Consider the following 20,307-nt stretch of genomic DNA (forward strand, 5'->3'; position numbering starts at 1 on the left):
TATTAATTGGAATGCACAATAAAAAAAAGGAGATATCTCATTTTGGAACCAAACTCTTCAAATATAGTAAGATCAAATACTTTTGACTCTATAAAGGACTCCAAAACCAGACAGAAGCAAGTGAATGTGTATCTTTTGTAATAGCTTCTCCATTGTGAGTCTCTTTGCTGTCCTTTGTTTGAAAACATAGATATCAACATCATTCAGCAACTGCTGAAAAACAGTCAAATATGCTAAAGATGCTGGGAAGCAAAGAATGTCGAAACATGAAAGTTTTTTTACAATCCAATAGTCAGTTCAATGGGATGAAAGACCAAAAAGAGGACTGGTGAACAACTATTACATATATAAGAGTTGTTGATCATGTGAGCTTTTGAACTGGATCATTATTTTATTTTGTTATTATTCTGTGTTGTAGATTATACACAAACGTGTTAAAAAACTTGTTCAGGGTAGAACTGATTTAAAATCAATTATTTCCTCCAATTATCAAGATTTTTCTGCAAGGCATGGGTAAACTTATGACCCTAACTGTTGAATGCTTGGCAGTCTCTATAATGTGGCTATCTGCACAAATGGAGTATTTAGTAGATTATGTGTGACATTTAAGATCATTTCCCCACCCACATACTGCATGCAGATGCTTTAAATTATGCATCATGATGTGCTTGAAAATTGAAGACTTTGAATTCTGTTCTGTCTCCATGCATAAGTCTCTGGTCTCTTCTTAATTCCTGTTTAAGAAGCTTTAAGGCTCATTAGGAACATTGCCACTACACAAGCTTTGCGTTTTCTCCGATGATTAAAGAAGAAATGGGCACAGGAGACACCAATGCTATTTTAACATTTATCCCATTAGAATGTTCCATACCATGTGAAACTGAATCATGTGTGTCCAGGCTCTTTAACAGTCAGGTCTTCATTACCCAGTCCATAAACCATATGTCTCGTGATATGAAGTTCTACAATCATCATAACATGATAGCAAATGCCATCTTGACATAATTTTGAGATGCTGGAGTTCCTGTGGAATGGTGGTAATGGAAAGGTCATGCATGTTTCTCATAATGCTTAGATTGAAAAGAAAATGTTTAGCTTGAATGCAGTCTAGAATGCTTCAGATAAAAGCATCTGCTAAATGCGTAAATTTAAATGTCACTCGTTTATACCAGTTGGCTTTGATTTGTGATTTATGACATTAGGTGAGTCACTGATTTCAAAGATTTTCATTTTTGAATAAAGTATTAATTTAATTTGAATATGCATAGAGTCTTATATAAATTTTTCCAGTGCCGTTTCATCAAGATTCTGAATCAGTGGCGCAAGCAAGAAATTTAAACAAGCACGAAACGAAAAAATTCATGAGATGTGGTGTTAAGCAGAATAATTGACAAGGTTTTGACAATCAACACATCCAACGTGCAAAGGTCATTCCGGTCTGCATCGATTCTGTTACCACTTCGGGGTATGCATTAATTTTCAATAACTCAACAATCTGCTATCAGATATTTGTTACCAAGACAATGGGAGTTGATTGATAATATTAGACGCTGCATAACATGATTGTGCCTCTAATATGTGGCCTTTGCATACATGTATGTGTACCAAGGTGCTTGTGTTCCAATTTTTGTTTGAAATTGCGTGAAATTTGACATGCTTGTCCTGCATCCTGAAACTCTTTCAAATATTTTAAATGCTAACGTTATAGTTATTGTATAGAAAGCATCAATGGTACATGCACGTTCCTGAGACAAATAATGAGATTCAGTATCTCTCATCGTGTGCGCATTGAGTATGTGCTAGTTTGTTATGTCGCTTGTTGCTCCCTAACTCTTTGTAAGTCGCTTTGGATAAAAGCGTCTGCTAAATGACTAAATGTAAATGTCTAAATATAATGTTGAAAATACAAAAAGAATCTGTATCAGTCTGTAACATGCCACCTTATCTCCCTCTTAACTTTAAAAGTATCATTCTCTGAAGAGGACGTTGCTGTACGTCTCTCGATTTTTCCTCTTGACCTTTTTCTGGAGCAGCCTGAACATCCTTAATGCGTTTCCGTCAACTAAGCACAGGTGAGGAAAACAATTGAGACTACCTAATTATGGCGCCCTTGATACCTTGCTCGCGAACACACTGTCAGCTGTTAGATTCATAGTGGGAGTGTACAGCAGCGGCTGTACAGATGGGCTCAAACAAATACGGTTAAGCCGCTGGGATAAGATTGGGAAGGGGGTGGTGGGTGATGAAGAGGGAGGGAGAAGAAAGACCAGGGTAATAAATCAAAGCGTGTAGCAGACTGGCAAGAAAGAACATTTCAGTCAAACCTCTACAGCTCCTCGCTCAGGAAAGCGGCCAAGCTCTTTATATAGCTGCTTTGAATACATTTTAGCATGGGCGGATTTACGAAGGTGAGTGATGCAAAATCAATAGAAACGTTGGCCTTGGGGTGCATTTAACCCCTTGTATTGTATTTAATTGACAGGTATCTTCCTGTCAGGGGGAACTTTCGGACAAAGATGTCTGCAAGGATGTAGGAATTTGTAGTATGACCTCATTTGACCACCTGCTAAGTGTGGAGGTGTATTTGGAATATACGTCTTCAAATATTGACCTTTGAAATATCTGGGTGGACTCAACAGGGCAAATATCTGTGTTATTCACGAACCACCAGCTAGTTTTAAGGTAGTTTTCAAAATATCAAATTCTTTCATTTACTCACCCTAACGATACCAAACCTGTATCACATTCTTTCGTCAGTTAAACGGAACATTTTGATAAATGTGTAACCAAACAACATAGTCCTTGTTTAATTCCATTGTATGCACACAAAACCACTGAGACATTTCTCAAAAATATTGTTCCATAGATTAAAAATTCATTCAGTACTAAGGTTTTGAAGGTGAATAAATGATGACAGCATTTTCATCTTTCGGTGTACTATCCCTTTAAGAACTGGAAAGCTCTGTTCCATATTTAAATGCAGTCATCCTTTTCACAAACAAGATACACTTCTATGTAAATTAGTCTTATTATAGATTGCACTATTCTTACAAAAGTCAGCATGTTTGTCTGGTGTAATTAACATGAGGACATTTGTTTACATTTTTGCTAGCAGTTATCTATCAAATTATGGAGGAGAGGGGCATACTGTATATCCATATATGCTGTGTTTACATGGCTGATTCAGGTGTCTGGATCCCAGAAGTGAAACTTTGCTGTGCTGTCACTAAAAATGCGGTCTGCTAGCCTCTACAAGTTAAAATTTAGAATTGGAAAAATGGGCCATGGTACACTTGATTATATGTTTCTGCACTTTATTTTTGTTGTATGCCAAAACAACGCAGACAGTGCACATTTTGATGGATTACAGCACTCATTATGATCACATATCCAGGTCTGGGTTAGGTTGAAATAATAAAAAAGATGACAGCAGTACAGCCTCAATCAATGTTTATAATATATGTAAAAGTTTATTCTGATTGGTCAGTTATGACATTCCAACCCAGTCTCACGGCAGTTAGTGGGATAGACACAACATTTAGAATTTATTGATTTGTGTTCATGGACACAAATTTCACCCTTTTTTGTGTTTAGCACAACCTTTATGTCATGTCACTCAGCGTGACTTTCAATGCACAGACCGCGTGTGTATATACATTTATATATTTTGATATCAAAGGAAGTCGTGCATATTTTAGGAGGTGGCTAACCAAAACCTTACCCCACCCCAAACCCTAATATCCCAGTGGCAAACGCAAGTTTTACAAGGTGGCAAAGCAATGATAAATTGCCATTCTAGCCTTGCCCCTAAACCAAGTCACAGGGACAAAGTCAAATCCTAATAAAACGTACGAATGAGCCCACAGGAATTTACACGAATGAGCCACCTCGTAAAATAGAATTGTTTTTAGACTGTCCCACAAGCATTCAAGCCTGTGCACTGTATCTGTTCTGTGTCACAGTTGACACATGTGACTATTTGTTTTGTTGTCTCATAGAAAAGTCAATAGAAAAATAAATGACACGTAGCAAATCACACTGCAGGCTTTCAAAGGTCATCACTGTGTTCTATCAGTCACATCACTGGCTCTCAAACAAAACAAATTTTTCTTTCAGCAAGGCACAAACTTTGCCATATCACTCAATTCTAATCACCTCTTTCATGGTGAGATTCTGTAATCATTCGTTATCTGATTAAAACGCCATTTTCTATCGCCATGTTCAAAGAGCATGAATGTTAATTGAATCTAAACGCTGTAGCTTTATTGCATTTGTGTTCCTCTAAAGCCCCGATTAGAGTTTAGTGAAAGCAGAGGCTGACATTTTAAACGGGATGTATGAGAGGAAAGCAATTACAGTTCTGCATGTGTGATTTTTAACTGTTATTTTCCTCATAGAATGTGCCGAGTATTAATTGTTATTATGAACACACCAATCTGTACAAACATCTGATATTAGGAAAGGCCTCATAGAAAGTGAAGTGATGACAGTTCAGACACTTTATGAAATGCCATTTCCCTTTCATTTATGGGTCTTCTGAGTTCTATTAAAATGTTATCTTGTGCTCAAATAATTAGTGCAGATTCAAACTAATGGTAATTGCTTATCGAGTTGTTCATGCAAAATGATAATTGTTTACTTACCCTCATGGTGATCCCAAACAAAATTTCTTCCATTTTCAGAACACAAAAGAAGATATATTAAAGAATGTCTATGAGGCAATTTTCAATTCCTTTACTTCTATTGTACAGAAATATATCTATGCCGGGTTTCATCAATGCCATATAGGTATTGGGTAGCACTGGACATTTGAAACAAGGTGTGCTTGTGGTATTTCTTAAAGGGATATCTTCAGTTATATTGTATCAAATATGTTGTTACTGTTTGGAAAACATTAGACATTTAGCATTTTTGGTTACACTTTGGAACACAAATTCATCATTAACTACTTGTTTATTAATATGCATATTGGTTGTATATTAGTATGTATAAATCCTGTATTAATGCTTTATTCTGTATTGCCTTATTCTACATCTAATCCTACCCAATATCTAAACTTAAAAACTACCTTATAAGTAGTAACTAGGAGTTTATTGAGGCAAAATCAGTGGTTAATAGTTAGTAAATAGTGAGAATTGATCCCTGTTCTAAAGTGTGAGCGCATTTTTTATCCCATTTGTCCGACACTTAACACATCAGTTGTATGTGTATTATGTGGATTTATTGGGTTATTATTTTAAGGTGCCCTTGTTACGCATGATTTACTACAGTATTTTCTATAAATTATGCACAATTACATGTAACTACATCTAAACCAAACTTTAATCCTATAGTAAGTACATGAAGTTAAGTTTTATCACTCAGCACTTAAATTCACCTTGCAATCATAAAGGAAAATTTGAAGTATTTTATACAGTGTTGGAGTGATTATTATAAATGATTTATCCTCACCATTATCCTTTTTTTTATTAATTCGCACTTGCAATCTTTAATTTAAAATAGTTGAGCTCCTCTCCCCCTCTCAACAACAACTCTTCACCACATGACATCAGCAACAAAAAAGAGGAAGGACTATACTGATTGTCCAATTGCCAGGCATTTTTAACCCTCCCCTTCAGGCCCAACTTACAACAAACCAATCAAAAAGCGAAGGGCAAAATAAAGCCCCTCCCTAAATTTTATTCTTATTTCAGAAGCCGTTTTACTTGGATAAATGTCATGATATGGAAAAGAAGTCAAACGCAACTTCCGTTTCGTGGTGACTTAAAATGTATAATTACACTTTAACACGTACACTGTAAAATAAAGTGTAACCCAATAGTCTCATTGACAAGCACAATGTGCTTAACATTACTTCAAGGGTATTACAGAACAGGAACAATGGTTTCTAAGGCGGCCAGAAGAACGCACACTGATATTTTTAGCCGGGAAGGGAGTGTTTAATAATTTCTGAAGCAAGTGCTGTAAGCATGCTTTGTTGTAGTGAGTGTCTTGGCATCCCCACAATGAAGCATGTAGGAGACAGTGAATTCCTGCTGATTTGTGAACACATACTGAGAGAAACACAGCTCATCAGGACAATGGAGAAAAACAAGCTTGCACCCAACCTAGTACTCTTCATCTCGATTCCTCTACCAAAACAAACAAAAGCAAAAAAATGTATATAGTGAAAACCTGCAAGTTGTGTAAAAGGTTAAAATAAATTATCTAAATTGTGTGGTAGAGGTTAAATTAACAAAATTGAGGGCATGAGCAATTGTGACCCAAGCTTTGGTGATTCAGTTACAAAACAAGTGTGGATAGTATAGTTCGCTTAACATCTGAGCGGCAGGAGTCCTAACCAAAAGTCTTCATTTGTGGTCCATTTATTCTCATTGGAGTCTTTTCAAGATCTCATTTTTTCCTGAGAGAAACTACAGGTACAGCCAGTGGTTAAACGCACCTAATCTCATGAGGTGTACAAAAACAAATTCTATATTGTATAGTATCTTACCCAAAGCTTCTCATGTCTCTCTTTGCCTTGAGGTTTAAAAGATTACAATCTGCAGTTGACAGGCCATTTGAAAAACTTATCTAAAAGCACTACATTATTGACCTGAGATGGCTTGCCTGAATTACTTGAGGATTAGGTTAGTGCATGTACCCTCTGAGGACGTTGACTGGGGAAAATTCTTTGATCTTGAAATCTCCTATCAATGGTCCAGAAATGCACCATCTTCGAGCCAAGGCACAATTCTCTATCATTTTGTGTCCGTCTCTGTGGCGTCTTCTGAGCTTTAATCTTGATACACTGAAATCTCGAGGGATGGACAGCTTGACAAAAGCACAGGAAACAAGTGTCAGTCCTTCATTGGACCAACATCTGTGGAGTGTCTAGAGACCCATGACTTGTAAGGAGAGAGTGATAAGCGAGGCTGGGTAACAGTTATATCTTCCGTGTAGTGACTGAGAACTTGATGTGTACTTATACACTTTGACCACTTTTATTTCTGGCAGGTTGGGGATGGTAAAGGCTGCAATTGGTGTTCAAGTGGCTAATTCTACGAATCAGAAAGGCCTGTTAAGGCTTGAGAGGATAATAACAAAAGCCCCAAAAATGTCAGAATATTGCTGGCACTTAAACTTAACGCAACAATGTTAGGCTGTTGTAGCTGCCAAGTTATTGCTCTGCAGGTAATAGGGTGTTCTGGGTACATTTTAGGGCTTTTCTGTGTGGTTGCTAGGGTGTGGTTGATTTGTTATGACTTTGCTATGTGGTTGCTAGGATGTTCTGGTTGGCTGTTCTCTGGCAATGGAACGACCATAAAAAGGTGAAAAATGTGTTACCATCTGCTTCCAATGTAGAAAAAATAACCCAAAAGATATGGAAAGCTGCTGACATATTGCGCCTCTGGCGTTATTTGGAGCCATTGTCTGCATAGTAGTAACACCGTGTCTACACTTGATGCGACAAAAGAACGCATTAGAACCTATGATCATAATAAAAATCCACACTGAATAAAGCGCGGCGCGACAATTCCATTAGAACAAGCCACTTGTCAGGTCTGTGTAGACACTGTGTAAGCGTTAGGTGGAGCCGAGGTATCAAGGTCCCACCCATATTGCCCAATGTTTCAATTGCAAAACGAACAAATTGTGTTGCCACGCCCCCTTTTTATAACATCTTATTACTAACTAAAACCAAAACTTATTAGAACACTTGAACATACATCAGTGTTATAAGAGCTAATCAAAATGCCAGCAACCAGGGGGAGATCGAATTGGCTTCACATTTTCGTTTCATGCTTGGGCCTTTCCCTTTATGTGATATTTTGTTCTAGGATTCTTCCTTAAGTATAAACCAGCTTGTTTTATCTTGTCAGAGGCAAATAAAACCCTAATCACAAGTCTGAGTATGGAAACACCAGCAACAACAAAATTTGAGAGGACGCCTCCTTCAAAAGACTCTTGATTAGAAAATTGACAATTCATATGCTAATGAAACCCTTGGGTTGTATCTTTGACTCTTTTGATTCAATATATCAAAGATTCGGCAATAGGCATTGTTGATTGAATGTCCCGAAGCTGTCAATAATCAGTGAGAATAATCAGCTGCTGAAGGCAATTTTAGTTTCAAGGCCTCCACTGTAATTAGCTTCAATCAATCACTAAAGCTGGTGTATACTTTTCGATGGTGGGCCGTAATTATGAGCTGTCTTTAGTGACTAGCCTCATCACACGTTCTAATCATAGCCAAGTTTCTGAAACCCCCACCTGCCCTCAGTGACCATTATCTTATTTACACTGAACATTAATTTATCATTAAAACCCTCTCATATTTAATGGCACTCCAAAACTTTTAAATGAATAAGATTCTGAATCTAATTATGGTGATCAAACATAGCAAAACTGTCAAACAGCAACGTTGCTTTGGTGATTGAGAATCTTGACGTAGCCCACAGTGCAGTTCACATAATTTAATCTGTACCAAATATAATGATAAGTTATCTGTACCAGTGTGTTTTCATACCACCCAAAACGGCAGTTGCTTTTCATCTCCACTCTCTGTCAAACAATGACCTTTTCTTGCATTAGCCTTATTTTCACGTAATGTCACACCATTTACAAGCCAACATATGATCAACGTACACTAGGTTGCCCCTACAAACACTGCTGGGCCTTATTAATACTCTACAACAGTAGAGCACCGTTTTTATTCATTTGATATTTACATTTGTATTACAGAATATTTAACATACCTATGTTTACTGTTGTGCTGATGTGATGTACAAGGAAAAACAATATTGGAAAAATGTATGGGAGTTATTGTTATTAAAAACTGTGCAGCATTTACATTCCCTCATGTTTTTATGATAACATACTATGGTCAAGGACATAAACATATCTTATGATACTATACCAGCAGACGAATCACGATACCAAGTAGTATCGATTAGGTTAGCTAACAACACAGTTCACTTACCCTTCTAATGAAAACAAAGTAGGTTAAAGCAGGCAGACTCCAAAGTCTAATATCCATTATAAAATTATTTTTTACCACTCAGGCTTTTAAAGAGACTCTGGAGTAGGACAATAAAAAGTTGATGAGGTAGTTGAAGATATTAGGATCCTGCAGGTCAGGAAATATATCCATTTCTTTATTGATACGCGTTAAAAGCACCCCAGGGCTATTATAAGCATCTGTTGTGTTTAATCTATTAAGCTTTGCTATGCACAGGTCTATTTCTTTGTCACTTTGATGTCTTGCGACGACCTCATGAAAGCAAACATAACTAGCGCCTTGCTAATAGCTTTGTGGTTTGGTTCTTACGTGGTCAAAACACTTATATACTGGCATTGTTTGTTAGTGTTAGTTTGTTAGCTACGGTTCTCAAAGCACTGCATGCGTGTATTGGCCAGGAAAACCTGAAATATTCATACATATTATGATGTTTTTTTAATAATCAAATGTTGACGAAGGGGAGCCACATGATTTTTGAAAAGAGCCACAGGTTCCCCACCAGTGTCCTAGTCTTAGAAAAGAAACTACAAAAGGCAGCTGTAAGTGTTCAAATAAACATGTCTAAATGTGTATATCTAACTGTAGTGGAGTAGGCGGGGCGAGACCGTGGTTCGAGACCGGTTAGTAATTGTTAATGAGCGTGAGAGGCTTTTTACTTCCGTGTTATTGTTTTTTATTTTTATTAAAGTGATTTAAATGCCTGCCGGTTCCCGTCTCCTTCCTTCCTTGCAAGCGAAACCCGGAAGGAAGGAAAGACATGCTGTCGGAGAGTCCTCGCTGCCAAGTGGCCTCGCGGTGCCGGAGAGTCCGCCAGTGGCGGCCCGAAGCGGTGGCTCTGGGGAAACGGAAGTGCACAGTGCGGTCACCATCAAAGCTTCGGTGGAACGGCGACCTTTGCTGCCGCGCCCCTGGATCGAGGTGGGGTGGCTATCGTCCAAGCGGGAGCTGGGGAGTTGCCGCCATCCGCCAGAGGCTGCAGCCTGTGTCCGTCCCCCGAGGGGGAGGAGCAGGGGCGGTAGTGCCGAGTGCGGCCACCGCCTACCAGAGGCCGGAGCCTGCGTCCGTCCGCCCAAGGGGGAGGAGCAGGGGACAGGGAACACGCCCCGACTCCCCGCTAAAGGTGGAGCCACCACCGGCCGCCAGGGGGCCGAGGGCCATCGCAAGGCAGCATGTCGGGGAACCGGACTATAACTTTATTTTAACTTTATTTAAATCTCTTCCGGTTCCCGTCTCCTTCCTTTTATATAGCTTTTCTAGAGTAACATTACTACCATTTTTAAAAACAGAGTGGAAACAGGGGGATTTTGAAGCTTTAGCATGGCAATGTTATCGTGTCATTGGTACACTGTGCAACCCCTGGACATATTGATAGAACTATTGATTAAACCCCTATCAAAAACAAGGCTTCTGGTTAAAAAGTGTCTTGAGGAACACAATTTTACTTATGGGTTGTAAATTTGCATTAAAAAAAGAAATCTGTATTTGTGGTCACATTGTTTTTAGCAAATGATTAAGATAAAATATGAAACAAATAAGAAATGTTATGTGAATACTTTATGTACAATAGTAAACTATGACAGTAAATAAATAAGTTAATAGTCTTTTTATGCATACTACACAGTCATTGCCGAAAAACAGATATAAACCGAAAAATATTATGATTCCCAATTAATTCTATATACCAATGACTGAGCCAGTGTTGTTTTGAAAAGAAAACAGTGGAATGCAATTGTAACCTTTAGTCAATGACCATTAGCCCACATGTGACCCTGGACAAAAAAAACCATCTTATGGGTCAATTTTTTGATTCGTACATCATCTGAAAGCTGAATAATTAAGCTTTCTAAGGATTAAGGATAAATTAGGATTCTGTTAGGATAAGACAATATCTCGCGGAGATACAACAGTTTAAAACTCTGGAATCTGAGGGAGCAAAAAATCAGGGGCACAAGACATCCACTCTCAAAAAAAAACGTTTTTATGTATATACGGTCGGAAATTTACAAAATATCTTCATGGAACATGATCTTTACTTAATATTCTAATTAATTTTGGCATAAAAGAAAAATAGATTTTCAATCGTATTTTACTAAAAATGTTTCCGTGCTACTTAAGACTGGTTTTGTGATCCAGGGTCACATATTATAAAGCACTCCACTGAAATAAGCATATAAAATAAAATGTTGGTAGTGTTGAAGGTCATGGCAAAAAAAGTCTTTAAAGCTAAAGTAGTGAATATCTATGATGTTGTTAAAACTGATCACCCCTTTCATCATGAGTTGTAATTCTTTTCAACAAACGGGTTGTGCTTTATTATTTTGACAGACACAAAAATGAACTGTCACATATCAAATCAAACACCTATTTCAGTGAACATACTAGAGCATTAGACAGAGAAACATTTTCAAATAAAGCGCAGATAATTTTGTGTATTCTTGATGTACACAACAGTACAGAAGACATACATTGGCTGCGGTTTAATTTGATGTACCATGCATGATCATTTTTGTCATGGGCTTCATTAAAAGTCTTGAGCTTATTCTTATTTACATTGTCCTTCATAGTTGGCATAGGCATTCACTCATTGTTTCCCTTATAAAATCATAAATAATATTTCTTAATTTATATTTCCATTTGTATACTGCAGTTCTGCCTTCATATGTTCTCAAAGAAATAAATAGACTATTATCTATAAATAAATACTGAGCTTTCTGAACATTATGTATATCTTTACATTGAAATGATGTAAATATGACATTCAGGAAACTTGTTGCATAAACGCTTCAAGTCTCTGTGGCAAGGTCCAATTTTCAATATGCTCAAATTTGCACCAATTCTTTATTTCTGCAGTTTAGCAAATCCACACTGCAAATCCAAAGAGAATACACACACGCATTCATCCTCCCAACCTTGCTTGAGGGGTTTTGGAGACTTAAATGATGGAATCACACGAATAAATCTCTACTTTACATTCATTTGAACCAGCACTGAAAGCTCCATTTTCTGTAATAAGTTCTTCTGTCTTTGTGAGTCCTTCATTTCACACTTGGCTGAATGATGGCACTAACCTCCTCTGAATGGATACCTGCCATCTCCTCTCCTCTACTCGTGAAGTGAATGATATCCTCAGCAGTGCAATATCTTTATGAAAGCTTTTCTGAACTCCACATTGAAAGTGGTATATATGATGGGGTTGACTGCGCTGTTCACGTATCCCAGCCAAGTGAAGGCATTGTACATCTCCAGCGGCACCACGCAGCTTGTGCAGTGAGTCTTCAAAATGTGAGTAGTAAAAAACGGCAGCCAGCAAATAATGAAAACACCTGCGATTGAAAAACAAAGGTTAGGTATTCTGAGGTAAAAGCGTTAGTCTGAAACTTTTTTAATGTATTTCGTAGGGAATGGTTTCTAAATGCACCACCTCACCTAAAACGATAGCCAACATCTGAGTGGCCTTCTTTTCCTTATGCTGGGAGATCTTCCTCTTGCTCATAGTTTTGGGTGTCACCATGGTTCTCGTTTTGCCATTGGGCAGTGCCTCGGTTTCAACCGGTTTGGCTTCTTTAGGGGACTCCTTTGCATGCCCATTTTTCTCATTTCCATATGGCTGACATTCACCGTGTGAGGGCGAGGCATGGCTTGGGCTCGGGTTGGCCAGCAGATCAATGACCAAAGTGGACTGCAGCTTCGTTTTCTCTGGAGGACTGGAGCTTTTCACAGTGTCCACCCCCACATCACCGCCCTGCTGCAATACCTCCTTTAGAACTTGCTAATGAAGACACAATTAATTATACTGTATGGTCACACCTCATAACATAAGTCAAAGAACATAAGCATGCATGTAAAAAATTGCCATTTCAAAATAAATTGAAAATGCAATTTTTTTAGAAATATTTTAAAGGTGATTTGTAATCTGACAGGTTCTGACAGTAATTGGTGACTTAATGACCTCTCATTAGTATTTATATTTGAAGTAGTTGCTAAATCAATGCTTCGTTAACACAGGCAGGCTAACAACACTCCATCTATAACCCAACAGTCGTGATATATGATTCACAGTAATCCAACTGTAATCTGCCTGTCCAACAATGATAAAAACAACACAGAAAAATAAGACAAATTGTATGTAAAATAAATGAAAAAATATACAAAAGCATGCATCTCCATGAAAGGGTTATACTGTACTGTTGAGTGACCTAAAATATAACTATGAAAATGCAACAAAGTCTGCATACAGTTACTTCAGTGACAATTTTTTGAGACTTAAAGCAACACTATGTAGTCTAGTTTTTCGACCTGTAGTTAGAACATCTCTTAACGGGACAAATTCTACTGCCGCTGCTACCTGAACAGCCTCCTAGCTGCTCAAACCACACTGTGTAAAGTCTGTGTTCTGGTCGGTACACACAGCCCTGCCCCCTGAGTGCGACCTGCTTTACAGCATACATCACATATTTTACTTGTAGCCTGGGCAGAGCCAGCAAATAAACCAAAGAGGGTTTTGTCGTTACTGGTTCACAATTTATAACCATAAGGTAGACGAGAGAGAATATTATGTTGCCGGTCTCAATACCTAACGTAGCATGATCGTGCCTCAATACGAATTTAGTGTATGCTGGTAAACAATGACTACCAAACCACAATAAAGGTTTTATGGTTAATAGTTGCTGATTCCTTAGTTCATGCATGTAGATTAATGTTATCGGTATCTATACTTAACATACTAGGCACGAGTTGAGTGTAAGTTAGTGATTGCACCTATTTACACAAAGCACAACGCCTGGTAGCGAGTTTGTTTCAGTAAATATAGCTACAGAAAAGTGTTATTTTTGCTAGTTACTCAACACATTCACGTCCTTGCGTTGTGTTTTGGGTGACTGCAAATGTGCTATGTAGCTAAAGTTATCACACTAGCTGCTATGTAGCTACCAAGATATGCGCTAACAGCTAACAACCAGCTGCCACATCAGAATCTAGTTTGAGCTCTATGTATAGCCCAGTAGTATACCCCATGGGGACAAAAGAGCCCTTTAGTACATGCACAGTTTATGAAGTGAAATGAGAATACATCTGTTATTGACACCCTGCCCAACGAACGTCAGGTTCTGGAATGCACCTGGCTATCTATGAAGACATTGAATGGTTGAACACCGCCTCCATAGAAAAATATCAATGACTTTTTTTCAAGCATACTGATGTGGAGGTCATTTATAAATCACAGGAGGTCTCCAGAGAATACTAATGCCCTGCGAAAACTGTGAATGATGCTAATATGTAATCTAATGTTACGTCTCTAACCATATTCACAGAAGGCTCCAACCACGCAAACTGTTATCCAATCAATGCAGTGGGCGTTTACTTATAAACTCTTCAATTCGAACAGCCATTAAAACTGAGCGTTTGCAGAGCTGACCTCAAAACCTGTGTAGGAAATAGCCTACTACTTATTGATTTTGATGTTTTTGAATGTAAAAACCACGCAAACGTCATAAATAGATCTCATATAACAGTATAAAACAATACGCAAGCACAGTTCATGAGACCTTTAGGCAACGATGAGTCTTTATTTTTTTGGCAAGCCTAATAATTGATGATGGATCCACTTTTAATAGATTATAAATAAAAAACACCGCATAAAAGTATAGAAAACCACATTTCCAGTAGCAACGACTAAGTGATTAACTGTATGGCTGAATTTAATCATCATCAAAACTCAATGAAGTGTGAAAGACTGGCAATATTGTTGAGAGTAACAGGACATTCAATGGCAATATTGTTGAGAGTGAGGACATTCAATGAACAATGATTTTACTGTTTAAGAACCTCAAAGGAAGAGTGTTTTAGAGTATGTCTATGTGTTATGTCAATTTAGATCCAAAGGTACTATTATTATATGGCTGCTAGATCCAGACTTCTGAATACCGAAGAATACCAATGAGACTAATTTGTCAAGGCTTCGTAAACAAATATGGTGGTACTTAGACCTCTATAAAGACAGTTCACTTTTTTGTGCAGATTATGGTGAGTGGTTTTGTAACTGCACCCCGCTCTCACCCTCACTGTGTCTATGAGGCTAGAGCACTGTGATAGATTGTGTGTAATGGTGCTAATGTTGTGGTGCCTAATGCTTTCAGCAACAAGAAACACTTAATACTCTTTCAAAATAACTTTCATGTCTTGATAAAAGAGACTTACTGCTTTCTTGTTTTTGGCAGGCAACCCCCCATTGGTCTTTATGATGACAGTGCACAGTTTCACATCTTCAGGATGAGTGCATTTTTCCTGCGGCAAAGAAGAAGAATTTAATTCAGCGTGTGGTTAACGTTTACTCCAAAGGCAGCATGGGGCCATGAAAATCATTTGCTGTTATATTTGGTGCCTCTTGATTGACATACAATGCAAATAATTCTGCCGAAGCGCAGCACTTTAGCGAAATGGCCTGTGCTTTCCAGCACTAAAAGAGGGAATGAGAAAGAGATTGCTTCAGTAATTTGTAAGTACCACAAAAAGACCTTGGATGGCTGAACTCATTGATCCACAGTGCTCATTAAAACAGCTGGTGTAAGAAATCAACGATATAGGTATGCAAAGGTCATGGCTAAGAATAATTCGCCGTTCTTTTGTTTTCTGTTCTGTCAAAGGGATTATGTTTGAAAAAGATCACAGCTTCTAATTGTTGTCACAGTGATAGTTTACTCTGCTTTAAATGGTTTTACTTTCGGTGGGTAATGCATTTTCAGCAGAGGCTAAAGCTGTGACCCCACTGCAAAATAACACATATGCAGATGCTAAAATTAGATTGCCTTAAGACATAACAACACTCGTAACTCTTTCCCCGCCAGCCTTTAAAAAAAAGTTGCCAGCCAGCGCCAAAGTTTTTTTACATTTTAACTAAACTTTGATGCCTCACTGTACATTTTCTGCAAAGTAGATATGGACAAACAATATATCAAATAAAAGTCTCTGATTTTAAAGAGACCATGTTCTTCTATCTTTATTTGTTCTTTTTTATCACTCTTAGATGTGGGCAGGTTTCTTCAAAAATGCATCACTTCTCCGAGACAAACAGCTGAGATAATTCGATTTTTCTGTCAAACACTCCACCCAGATTAGACTCAGATCAATGATTAAAAACAGATAAAGTATTTACCCAATAAACAGATCAAATATTCAGTATCTCACAGAAATGAGTACACCCCTCACATTTTTGTAAATATTTTATCATATCTTTTCATGTGACAATACTGAAGAAATGAAACTTTGCTAAAATGTAAAGTAGTGAGTGTACAACTTGTTTCCATTCCATTCCATTTTCTACCGCTTATCCGAACTACCTCGGGTCACGGGGAGCCTGCGCCTATCTCAGGAGTCATCGGGCATCAAGGCAGGATACACCCTGGATGGAGTGCCAACCCATTACAGGGCACACACACTCACTCATTCACTCACGCACTCACACCCTACGGACAATTTTTTCCAGAGATGCCAATCAACCTACCATGCATGTCTTTGGACCAGGGGAGGAAACCGGAGTACCCGGAGGAAACCCCCGAGGCACGGGGAGAACATGCAAACTCCACACACACAAGTCGGAAGCGGGAATCGAACCCCCAACCCTGGAGGTGTGAGGCGAACGTGCTAACCACTAAGCCACCGTGCCCCCCTCGTACAACTTGTTTAACAATGTAAATTGCCATTAATGTCTAAACCGCTGGCAACAAAAGTGAGTACACCCCTAAGTGAAAATGTCCAAATTTGGCCCAATTAGCCCTTCTCCCTCCACGGTTTCATCTGATTCTTTAGTGTCAAAAGGTCTCAGGTGTGAATGAGGAGCCGGTGTGTTAAATTTGGTGTTATCGCTCTCACTCTCTCATACTTGTCACTGGAAGTTCAACATGGCACCTCATGGCAAAGTACTGAGGATCTGAAAACAAGAATCGGTGCTCTACATAAAGATGGCTTAGCTATAAGAAGAGTGCCAACACCCTGAAAATGAGCTGCAGCATGGTGGCCAAGACCATACAGAGGTTTAACAGGACAGGTTCCACTCAGACCAAGCCTCGCCATGGTCGACCAAAGAAGTTGAGTGCATGTGCTCAGCGTCATATCCATAGGTTGTCTTTGGGAAATAGACGTATGAGTGCTGCCAGAGGTTGAAGGGGTGGGGGGTTAGCCTGTCAGTGCTCAGACCATACGCCGCACACTGCATCAAATCAAGCGTGGGTGGCAGCAACCAGGTGCTGCCAGGTGCTGCAGTCAAGCATGGTGGTGGGGGTGTCATGGTCTGGGGCTGCACGAGTGCTGCCAGCACTGGGGAGGTACAGATCATTGAGGGAACTACGAATGCCAACATGGACTGTGACATACTGAAGCAGAGCATGATCCCTTTCCCTTCAGAGACTGGGCCGCAGGGCAGTATTCTAACATGATAACAACCCCAAAAGAAGCTGATGGTAAAGGTGATGGACTGGCCAAGCATGTCTCCAGACCTAAACCCTATAGAGTGTCTGTGGGGCATCCTCGAACGGAAGGATAAGGAGAGCAAGGTCTCTAACATCCACCAGCTCTGTGATGTATTCATGGAGTATTGGAAGAGGACTCCAGTGGCAACCAGTGAAGCTCTGTTGAACTCCATGCCCAAGAGGGTTGAGGCTGTGCTGGGAAATATTGGTGGCCATACAAAATATTGAGACTTTGGGCCCAATTTGGATATTTTCACTTAGGAGTGTACTCACTTTTGTATCCAGTGGTTTAGACATTAATGGCTGTGTGTTGATTTATTAAGAGGGGACAGCAAATTTACAACGTTATAGAAGCTGTACACTTACAACTTTTCATTGTAGCAGAGTTTCATTTCTTCAGTGTTGTCACATGAAAAGATATAATAAAATATTTTACAAAATATGAGGGGTTTACTCACTTCTGTGAGATACTGTATACGTTCTAGGTTCAGAGATTCTGTACTTTTTCCAAAGTTTTGTAACAGGGCCAGCTGCTGTACAACAGTACAGTTCTTTGGCAGGGAACAGTTGATTTTTAAATGTTGAGATAACTCATCAGTTAAAATATACCCAAAATGTCACATGTCTACATTTAAGAGAATCACATGCGCACTTTCGAACATTTACTTAATTGGTCTTCTTATTTTGAGCCCTTATTTTGAGCCCTTTCCAATCTGCACACCCTGCTTTTTTCCCACTAAAGAGAGTAACAGACATGTGCTTATTTTAACAACAGGAGTGCAGACACGCAGAGCAGGAAAATTGATACACAACAGTTAACAAAATGCAGCAATATTAAAGTATCTGTATCCGTCAGCCTGTTTGCTATACGTCTCCAACCCTTCAATCAGAATTGTGATATTTCATGACAACAACGTTTTTATCTACATTTAGCATTAGCATTATTGATCAGCATATAAACATTTGTGACGCAATAAAAACCCAGGCTAAAGTCTCATAATCAAATTAATTATAAAATAACAAGTATAAAGATTATAATTTTTGAAATGGCATTATTCAGTCAATATTGAAGATATTGTTGTTATATTTTCACAGAATATTCTGTTGGCTCATTTTATGTAGAAAAGAGTTTAGGTATTTTGCTGGTTTTGAGAAGTAGGGTCACATTTTATAAAGGAACAACGTTCTGATTGGAAAATTATTTAACTATAGATGTAGTTCTGGTATGAATGGCATGGAAAGGCTAATTTAGTAAGTAGGCTACATTTGTTTTCTGTTTATGAGAGTATTTTCATTTATTACATATTATTCATTACAATTGTATATTGTCAGTAGTTTTACAAATTTTAATTATCAGACTAAGAGGTCATTCCCATAGCTTGTGAAAAATTGTGAAAGCTACATTATTTTAAAACACCCAAACTACAGTCAGGCTGTAAAACAAATTATACATTATTAATGTCACTACTTTTAGTTACCACCCACCGCTGCAAATGAGCAATACAGAGTGTTAAATAGGACAGAGTTCAGAGGCTAGCAATGGATTTGGGGCCACTGTTAGTTATCCTGTCTTATACAGGTCCTGGCATTTCCCTAGTATTTCTATAATTAACATCGACAGCTGTACCCCATATTTTACGGCAATTAGGTAATTCTGTCTGTAAACACTCTGACACCAGCAGGGAATGCTGGGTATTTTCCCTGAGGGCAGATTCCCCTGTGGTGCTTATCACCTTGAGAGGGGGATGAGCGTTAGCGTCCGGCTTCTGGCTGCTACGTTTAGTGTTGACCCGTTTACGACGCTTCCGGAGGAAAACGTAGATCTGTACATACACGAGGAGCGTGATGATGAAGGGCACGTAGAAAGACATGATGGAGGAGTATACGACAAAGGCGGGGTTGGCGATCTCGCACACGGTGCCGTCACGCGTAGCTGAGGGTTGAAAAAGATGGTCGCACAATCAATTTGGTTTACAAATGTAATAAATTCAGTGAAGCACCGGCAAATACATCTATGCCACAATTCCCACAACAATTGCAAATTAACTCTAGATTACAAATATTTTATAAACATAATGTAAAATCTATAAGATTATGACAACAGTGTGAATCTGTAGGCATAGCACACGGGTTCTTCATCAAAATATAATCTCTTAAATTGTATTCATGTCCACATTCAGGTGATAAAAATGGCACAGATTTAAGTTTTAATTTTACTTTTTTCCCAAGTGCCTTAATCTGCATTTACACCGGCAGCAACTAGCAGCGGCATGATCTCATTCATTTCGATAGGAACTTGGCACATTGTAAATTGTATTACCTGTGTTATTTAACCCAAACAGCAGGGGGCAGGAAATTGCGAAAGAAAGCACCCACACCACGGAGATCATTACAGTGACTCTTCTCTTGGAACTGTAGCGTGTGTTGTACAACATCGGCATGGCAACAGCTGTGTACCTGAGAGCAGCCCAGAGGGAAGGAGATGATGAGTGGGATGGGGTTTGGGGGGTGGTGCCATTCAGACAGATAAAAAGAAAGAGACACCAGATGTCTTTGGAATTATCTTTCCAAAGCTTTAGGGATTTTCTTATTATAATGCTGTGCTTATATCAGTGCAAATGACCGAAAAATGTAAAGCAAATGCATTAAAGACCCCATAAAATTGTTGCATGAAGGGCTGTTTTCCTTCCTAGTATTACATTTTCTAGAAGTAGGGATTGGATGTATAGAAGTATTTGTTTATTTTAATAGCTGATAGACTAATTTTCGGGACAAAAACCTCATATATCTTTATAATTCGTTTTTATCAAACATTGCTATTGGTAACCTTCTATAACTTCTGCA

At 38.6% G+C, this 20,307-nt stretch overlaps 1 protein-coding gene across 1 annotated transcript in view; it reads right to left on the reverse strand.

The window, feature by feature from the left end:
- Nucleotides 1-11,330: 11,330 nt before the first annotated feature.
- drd2b (dopamine receptor D2b) overlaps nucleotides 11,331-20,307 on the reverse strand; it is a 37,563-nt gene continuing 28,586 nt past the window's right edge. Inside the window, exons 4-8 of the mRNA XM_056746250.1 lie at nucleotides 19,784-19,920; nucleotides 19,197-19,396; nucleotides 15,197-15,283; nucleotides 12,428-12,770; nucleotides 11,331-12,324 (exon numbers count right to left, since the gene is read on the reverse strand). Of these exons, the coding sequence (XP_056602228.1) occupies nucleotides 12,128-12,324; nucleotides 12,428-12,770; nucleotides 15,197-15,283; nucleotides 19,197-19,396; nucleotides 19,784-19,920 (964 nt within the window). The 3' untranslated portion in view covers nucleotides 11,331-12,127. The remainder of the gene's footprint in view (nucleotides 12,325-12,427; nucleotides 12,771-15,196; nucleotides 15,284-19,196; nucleotides 19,397-19,783; nucleotides 19,921-20,307) is intronic.

This window comes from Triplophysa dalaica, chromosome 4 (assembly GCF_015846415.1).
Source record: "Triplophysa dalaica isolate WHDGS20190420 chromosome 4, ASM1584641v1, whole genome shotgun sequence".
In the NCBI taxonomy this organism is placed as follows: domain Eukaryota; kingdom Metazoa; phylum Chordata; class Actinopteri; order Cypriniformes; family Nemacheilidae; genus Triplophysa; species Triplophysa dalaica.